Genomic DNA, 8,862 nt, shown 5'->3' with positions numbered 1-8,862 from the left:
AATGTCATATGCTAATATAAACAGTCATCAAGATTTATTTTTTAAAAATGAACATTGATGTACTATTTACTTATGTTATAGCATTTTACTTTGTTTTTTTTATTTTGCATAAATGCAATTTTATATAATAAATAATAAAAAAGATGTATCTAAAAAAAACTCGTATATTACACGTGTTTAATAAAATATAATATTATATATTAACACATACAGTCGTCAAGATTTATCTTTTAAAAATGAACTTTAATGTACTATTTACTTATTATAACATTTTACTTTGTTAAATATGTATTCTTAACTAATTTTTTGTTAAAAATTATTATTATTATTATTATTATTATTATTATTTAATATGATCATAATAAAAATAATCGTTTTTACTCTTATCTAAGTTTGTTGTTTGAAAATAAAAAATATTATTATTATTATTTAATATGATCATAATAAAAACAAATGTTTATCCTTATCTAAATATTTATTCTTATCTAATAAAATTATTATTATTATTATTATTATTTAATATAAGATATAAATAGAAAAATAAGTTGAGAAATCACCAGAAAGTGACACGTGTCCAAAAAGGATTTTTATTTATTAGTATAGAAAGATTTATTATTCTAATTCCTCATTCTATAATTATTACAATTATTGATATACTATAGGTAATTTTTCATATTATATTTGTGTATTAATTTGATTATTTGTATTTATTTAATATTCCTTGAAATAAAAAATAACAAAAGATAGATGCTTATTCTGACAATCTATAACCAAGACTTTTTTGGCAGACAGGAAAAACATACATTCCACAACCAGCACACATATTCTGTGCAGCCCTTTATAATATTATCCAATTAACCCTAAACAAATCTATTAACCATTTAACCCCAAAATTAAAAAAAAAAAAAAAAGCCTCATATTTGCGGGGCCATCATACGAGAAAAGTCCTCGAAGCACACGAACCCATCCCCATTTTTATCAACGTTACTTATCATACTCTTGCATTCTTCTAACGTGCATTTCCCGTCCCCTAACGACTTCAACGCCTCAAACAGTTCGTCCGCCGTGATCCGCCCGTCGTGATCACCGTCAAAAAAGTCAAACACGTCTCTCAGCTCCGTATCACACGCTGGCGGTCCGAACGCAGAGCTTATGGCTCCGAACTCATCCAGAGTGATGATTCCGTCACCGTTTTTATCCAATTCGTTTAGCATCAGGCTCAGTTCTTCTCGGATCAACGGTTCGGATCCCCCTATTCGGCTCAAAACCGCCTCAAGCTCCTCTAGTGTTATCTGTCCATCATTGTCGGCGTCTATAAACCTATATTAGACAGATCATAATTAGTTACGGTAAATGGTGGATTATGTAAATACCTGCTTTTGGAATACAATAAATAAATTGTAAATGGTTACATTGGAGGGTAGATCATGTAAATATGACCTATTTTGGGGTTAGGTTTTGAAGGAGATTTTTAGATTATTGAGTTTTGAAATTGTAAATAATCAGTTTTGAGTGTTTGAGAAAAAAAAATTAAAAAAATGATTATTTGCGTTTAGAAAGTTACAAAACGCAGTTTTCCAAAGGCAGCTCCCCCAACTGCAACAAAACGCAGTTTTTCAAAAATTGATTATTTGCGTTTAGAAAAGGATTTCCACTTGTTTATTTTTTTAAATATATATTTGCCAAACATTCAAATAGTTGATTATCTGATTATTGTGATATCAAGCAACATAATCAAACCCAAACACTATCTTTCAACATCACGTTTTGTTACAGTTATTTATCTGATTCTAATTATTCAAAACGCATAATCTATTTTCAAAACTCAACCCCAAACACCCTCTATGTATATAAATACTACTTATTGTAATACCTACTTTCTGGTGGGCTTACAATCTTTTATCAGTTCAATGATGACGCAATTATCATTGTTATTAAACATGAATACGACTTGTTTCACTCCTTTTATACATCGTGTATATGACATAGTTGTATTATGTAGCAAGAAGGAGAAATGATTGAACATAATTTTATTTTCAGAAAAGTATAAGATATATAGTGTAATTTTTTTACTATTATCTGGAATACATAAAATTGTAACTAGTTAGCGTAGAAGATAGATTCTTATTGTAATACCCCCTACTTTTAGAATAGCTGTATGTAATTAGTTATGGTAGTAGAGGGTAGATCATCAATACACCTCCTGTAACAGTATACGTAGTTTTGAAATAATAAATTGTAATTTAGTTAATACCTGAATTTAAAAAATACAACAAATCATTATTACTACTATACATTTCCGATGTTATAATATTACCTAAAAGCTTGAATCAACTCGACCTGCACGTCAGTAGAAACCTCCGACCACTCATCAGAACATATTTCGTGCGAAGGCAATACGCTAGTCGGAGTTGCAACACCGTTTAACGTCGACTTATCATTCCGGTGACTAGGCTCAGGCGAGCCAGACGACGTCGTTGCGTAAGAATTAAACGAAGGCGGATCAGATCTCGAAACCGAGCGGTTTTTCTTAGACCGGAAAAGGTGTTTAGGGTGTATTTTACCGGCGATTTTCATGGAGAATGAGAGAGAGAGACAGAGAGAAAGCAAGGGATGATATGAGAGGAAGCCGAGAGGAAGGAGGGGTGGTTAAATGGAGGAGTGAGAGTGGGCTTCCAGGAAGCTTCCTTGGAGACAATAACAAAGGCTATTTATTGGCTTGGTTGGTTGTTTCTTAGTTGGATACTGACTTTTGTTTCCACCAATTGGGTAGTTACACTTGTCATGTTTTCATTGTTCATCAATTATGAAAATCAAATTGTTTTAAGGCTATGAGGTGTGGATGGAGTCCCATGTGACTTTATCAAATTCACATAGGATCCACGTCAGCTATGGAGCCCCCCTTTAATTTGGAGGGTGTGGATGGAACTTCTATTAAACAAAATAAAAAAAAAACAAAAAAAAAAAACATTTGATTGGTCCAAATATAAGGTTTGGGCGCTATAGAGTGTTACCATGATGGAGCCCCCACATGGAGGGTGTGGTGATGGATGGTGACGTGGTGGGGATGGAGCCTCATAGAGCCCCCACACCTCATAGCCTAAGATTTATGGAATATATTGACTTCTTGTTTAGGTTTATCATTTTTAATATGTGTAAGGTTGATTTCCGGTGATTTGTATATTAGTGTTAATGAAAACTAGGTTTTTTTTTTTTTTTCTGTCGCGCCTTGCGGCGAAACGGATTAAATGATAATGTAAAACAAACGTTATTTGAAAATGTAGCATGTTGTTTAGAAATCAAAACCGTTAGTATCTGTTTAGTTTATCATCGTATCATTTTACGATACCAAATAAATACTTTATTTTTCAAAATAAATTCGGTTTTAATAAAACTTATAATGGTCGAGGGTAAAAATTTGGAACAAATTTTTTTTTCTGAATGGCTAATGTTACTCTCCCAAACTCCTATATTTACAAATAAATTACCCTTGCTTGGGATTGAAAGCAAGACCTCCCACTAAGAGGCACGAGCCTCTACCAAGTCAGCTAGCCCCACTTGTTAATTAAGAACAAATACATAATTAAGTTTTTAGAAAAAAAATTAATGAACATAAGTTATTAAAAAAATATCAAATTATTTGATAAAGAAAAGATGATTTAAAAAAAGGAAGAAGAATTATTAAACAAAAATAAATGATAAAGGAAATATGGTTTTAGAAAATAAAAAAAAATGAAAATATACTAAAAGTAAATTGGAAAAAATAAAAATATGAAAATATCTAAAAGTTAAAAGTAAATATAAAAAAAGATTGATATAATAAAATATTAAAAAGCTATACATTATTTTAATTTAAAATTACTATTCATGATCTTTCGAAAACTACATATATAAAATAGTGTGAAAATGATCTCGGTTTTGAAGACTATTTTTAGGATTTTAATATTAATCGGGCGGTCACCGACGTTCATTTCGTATTTTATCCGTTACGCGATAAGCGTTTATCTTAATATTACCAACATAATTTCTAGTAAACTTTAAATTTATTATCACATCAGATAACATCAAATAACATAAAATTCAATAAAATTTTGCCTTTTATTTATTCATAACATGTGTCACACTAGTACAGGCTCAAAATAACCGGGTGTCACAGTCTCTCCCTGTTTAAGGAATTTCGTCCCCGAAATTCTTACACTACAGGTTTCGTTTTCGCACTAGACAAAAAAAGATGTGGATATTTCTGTTGCATCTGATCCTGTCATTCCCATTGTGAACTCGGGTGCACGTTTGGAATTCCAGTGAACTTTGACTAACTTAATCCGACTCCTCCTAAGCTTCTGAATTTTCTCGTCCAGAACTTCAACAAGTTCTTCGATAAATCTCAGTTTATCGTCTACTTGAACCTCATCAAGGGGTATGATCACTGTCTCATCCGACAAACACTTTCTCACGTTGGAAACATGAAATACGTCATGAACTCCACTCAATTCCCGTGGCAACTTAAGCCTATACCTGACTGGTCCAACTCTGAGAGAGGACTTCGAAAGGACCTATAAAACGCAGGCTTAGCTTTCCCCCTTTCCCAAACCTAACAACACCTTTCCAAGGTGAGACCTTCAGCAGGACACGATCTCCGACTTGAAACTGCAACGATTTCCTTCGGTTGTCTGCATAACTCTTCTGTCGATCAGCGACGGCTTTCAACCTTTCCTTAATCTGGACAACCTTGGCGGTGGTTACCTGGATAAGCTCAGGTCCAGTTAGTTGCCTTTTGCCAACTTCAGCCCACCAAAGAGGTGATCGACACTTTCTTCGGTACAAAGCTTCAAACGGAGCGGCTTTGATACTCGCGTGGTAACTATTGTTGTAGGAAAACTCAGCTAATGGTAGATGAGTATCCCAACTTCCACCGAAATCAAGCACACACGCTCTCAACATATCTTCTAACGTCTGAATGGTTCTCTCACTCTGACCATCCGTTTGAGGATGATACACAGTACTCTTGTCCAAACGAGAACGCAGCGACTCTTGAAGAGATCGCCAAAATCTGGAGTCAAATCGTCAATCTCTATCGGAGATGATTGACACTGGTACTCCATGTCGGGCTACAATCTCGTTAAGGTACAACTGCGATATCTTTTCCGTCTTGTTTGTTTCTTTAATGGGTAAGAAATTAGCAAATTTCGTCAATCGATCCACAATTACCCATATGGTGTCATGTCCACGTGACATGCGAGGTAATTTGGTGATAAAGTCCATCGCAAGATGCTCCCATTTCCATTTAGGAATCTCTGGTTGCTGCAGAAGCCCAGACGGCCTCTGGTGTTCAGCCTTAACCTTTGAGCACGCCAGACATTTGCTAACATACACTGTAATATCTCTCTTCATATTCGGCCACCAATACAACTCTTTGATGTCCTGATACATTTTGGTAGAACCTGGGTGAATAGAATATCTTGACTTATGAGTTTCGTTCATAACGCGTTCACGTAGGTTACCCCTAAGCGGAACTTAAACTCGGTTCATGAAGTACATCACTTCATCCGCAAGAAAGAAAGATGATGTGAAAGGAAAAGCACCAATGTTTGTTGAGAAAAAGGATTTGAAAAATGATAACACAAAAGTCAAAATTGAACCTGTTAAGAATGAGGTAACTAAAAATGACAAATTCTACAAACGAACTGCCTCATCTCAACAAACTTGGAAGCCAAAAGGTGTTGAGTAGAAAGCAAGATCTCCAAAACCAAAGGTTTCTGAGACTGAAAAAACATCATCTTCAATCAAGAAGATGTATGTACCTTTGGATTTGTTTGAGAAACTTGAGAAACCAAAGTCAACTTCTGAAAAGAAGTATGTGGTGAAGAAAGACCAATCATCTGGTCAACCTCCGAAAAAGGATGAGTTTATATACAAAGAGGTTGAGATTGGGTCTGAGGAGAGCTTGAAGATAAATGACAAAAATTTCCCACCGCTTAACACAAAAACAACTCACATCAATGTCAAGTTACCCGAGTCAAAGGAGGCTTGGGTAGCATCAAAATCTAACTAAATGTTTTTGAAATGTGCAGGGGCTTCCAAGATCCGTTTCACGTTGGATTATGGATAGTGGAGCTTCTCGGCACATGACAGGAAAGACAGCATTGCTGTACGATGTGAAGAATATCAATGGTGGTTACGTTGGATTCGCGGGTAATCAAGGTGGTAGGATTGTTGGTGAAGGAACGTTATCAAATGGGATTGTGACGTTTGAAAGAGTTAACTACATTGCTGAACTAGAGAATAATCTGCTAAGTATCTCGCAGATTTGTGACAGGATGTATATCACTCACTTCACTGACAAAGAATGCTTGATCCTGAAGCCAGGATTTGTTGTCCCTGAAGAATGGATCATCATGAGGGCACCAAGAGTCAATGATTTGTATGTGTTGGATATGAGCGTAGCAACGACAACCATGGGTCAGGCTCATTGTTTTGTGTCAAGAGCGACTGAGAAAGAATCGAGATTGTGGCACCGCAAGATGGGGCATATACATCTGAGAAAAATGAATCACTTGGTGCACAATGATTTGGTTACAGGAGTTCACATCAAAGGCTTTCATCTGGAAGGGGAATGCATTAGCTGTGTTAAAGGCAAGCAAAAGAAAAAGTCACACCCCAAAAAGCAAGTCAATTCAGTATCAAGACCACTGGAAAGACTTCACATGGATTTGTTTGGCCATGTGAACGTCAAAAGCATTACAGGAGATTCTTACTGTTTGGTCGTTACTGATGATTATTCGAGATTTTCTTGCGTATCTTTCCTGAAGTCGAAGGATGAAACGTTTGATAGTTTAATGGCGTTGTTCAGAAAGATCGAGAATTTATACCAGAGACGTATCCGAAGAATTAGAAGTGATAATGGTACTGAATTCAAGAACAACAAGATGGAAGAATTTTGTGAAGAACGAGGTATATTGCATGAGTTTAGTGCTCCATACACTCCGCAGCAGAATGGAGTCGCAAAACGCAAAAACCGGACACTAATCGAGACGGCTAGAACAATGCTTACAGATTCAAAACTTCCGATAAATTTTTGGGCAGAAGCTGTTTCTGCTGCATGCTATACGCTCAACAGAGTTCTCACTGTCAAGAAGTTCAACAAAACATGCTTTGAGTTGATCAATAACCGCAAGCCTAATTTGAAGTATCTTGAACCGTTCGGGCCACCCTGTACGGTAATAGAACCTTTTGGAAAGTTTGGTCTGAAGTGCATTGAGGGTATATTTGTTGGTTATGCAAGTCCTGTGCGACGTGTCTTCGTTCCAAGGGAGAAGCGGATTATTGAAACTGCAAATGTTGAATGTCAAGGTCATACGATGCCGCCACAGAACCCTGGAGATTCATGGCGTTATCATTACGACACTCTGTGGGATTCGTTTGATGTGATGGAAGAACCTGAAGAGGAAGAAGATTTCTTTGACGAATTGGATATTCTTAGAGATTATGATTCATCAGAAGAAAGATTTCCAGCTAAGTATTCTAGGCAATCACAGCAAACTTCAAATGACGATGAAGCAGGGCCTAGTAATGCTGGAGAAAATGATGATATTCCACAAACTTCTTCAGAACAAACTCCCGATAATCAGACGGCAACAAATGAAGATTTAACACCTGATATCGGTCCAACATTTGATCATAGTGATTCAGAGTCTGAGGGAGAGCAGATCCAGATTTTAGATCAAGCAAATCTTATCAGTGAACAAGGTGCAAATCAAAATGTTACTAATCTGGAAGGCGATGTAGATGTTCCGAGTGAAGTAATGCCAAGAACTCTTTCATACCATCCAGAGGAGCTGATCATTGGAGAGCTACAATCAGGCGTTCGCACCAGACATCAAATTGACCAAGGGCTTACAAGTTTTTATTCTACAGTAGCACCTTTACAAACTGAATTTTCATTGAGTTGTTTTATTTCGCAGATCAAACCACGAACTTACAAAGAGACGCTTACTGAAGATTCTTGGGTCAATGCGATGCAAGAAGAGTTGAACCAGTTTGAAAAATTGGGTGTCTGGAAACTGGTGGATCTGCCTGATAGTCACAGGAAAATCAACACCAAATGGGTGTTCAAGTGTAAGAGAGACGACAGAGGAGTTGTTGTGCGAAACAAAGCTCGACTCGTTGTTCAGGGCTTTAGTCAACAGGAGGGAATCGACTTTACTGAAGTGTACGCTCCTGTGGCACGACTAGAAGCAATCAGAATTTTCCTGGCATTTGCATCTTGGAAAAACTTCAAAGTATATCAACTAGATGTAAAATCGGCGTTTCTTTATGGGAAGGTTAGAGAGGAGGTATATGTCGGACAGCCACCGGGCTTTACCGACCCAATCCACAAGAACAAGGTTTATTTGTTGGACAAAGCACTGTATGGCTTACACCAGGCCCTGAGAGCTTGGTACGAGACATTGTCTCAACATCTATTAGCCAACAGGTTCATTCGTGGAACAGTGGATGCCACTCTCTTCACCAAAGAGGTCGACGGACATCTTTTGATAGTTCAAATATATGTGGATGACATAATCTTTAAGTCAACAAATGAGAACTTGTGCAAAGACTTTGAACAAGTTATGAAGCAAAATTTCGAAATGTCATCGATGGGGGAAATGAAGTTCTTCTTGGGACTCCAAGTTGATCAACTACCTGAGGGAATTTTCATTCACCAGACAAAGTACGTTCATGATATTCTAGAGAAATTTGGAATGTCAAGTTCTACTCCTGCTGTAACCCCATTAGCAACGAATCATGGGATTCACCCAGATCTCACCGGAGATAGGGCAGATGAAACTCTTTATCGTTCCATGATCGGCTCATCGATGTACT

The 8,862-nt window shown here is 36.5% G+C and overlaps 1 protein-coding gene across 1 annotated transcript; it reads right to left on the bottom strand.

Moving 5' to 3' along the window:
• Positions 1-727: 727 nt before the first annotated feature.
• LOC110884918 (probable calcium-binding protein CML36) lies at positions 728-2,666 on the bottom strand. Its single transcript, XM_022132620.2, has 2 exons — positions 2,318-2,666; positions 728-1,320 (listed from the first exon to the last, which is right to left on the bottom strand). Exons 1-2 carry the CDS (start codon positions 2,575-2,577, stop codon positions 915-917), a joined length of 666 nt encoding a protein of 221 aa, XP_021988312.1. The 5' UTR covers positions 2,578-2,666; the 3' UTR covers positions 728-914.
• Between the last annotated feature and the right edge of the window lie 6,196 nt (positions 2,667-8,862).

This window comes from Helianthus annuus, chromosome 10 (genome assembly GCF_002127325.2).
Source record: "Helianthus annuus cultivar XRQ/B chromosome 10, HanXRQr2.0-SUNRISE, whole genome shotgun sequence".
In the NCBI taxonomy this organism is placed as follows: domain Eukaryota; kingdom Viridiplantae; phylum Streptophyta; class Magnoliopsida; order Asterales; family Asteraceae; genus Helianthus; species Helianthus annuus.
The sequence above is the reverse complement of the archived record's forward strand: the minus strand, read 5'-3'. Positions and strand labels throughout refer to the sequence as shown.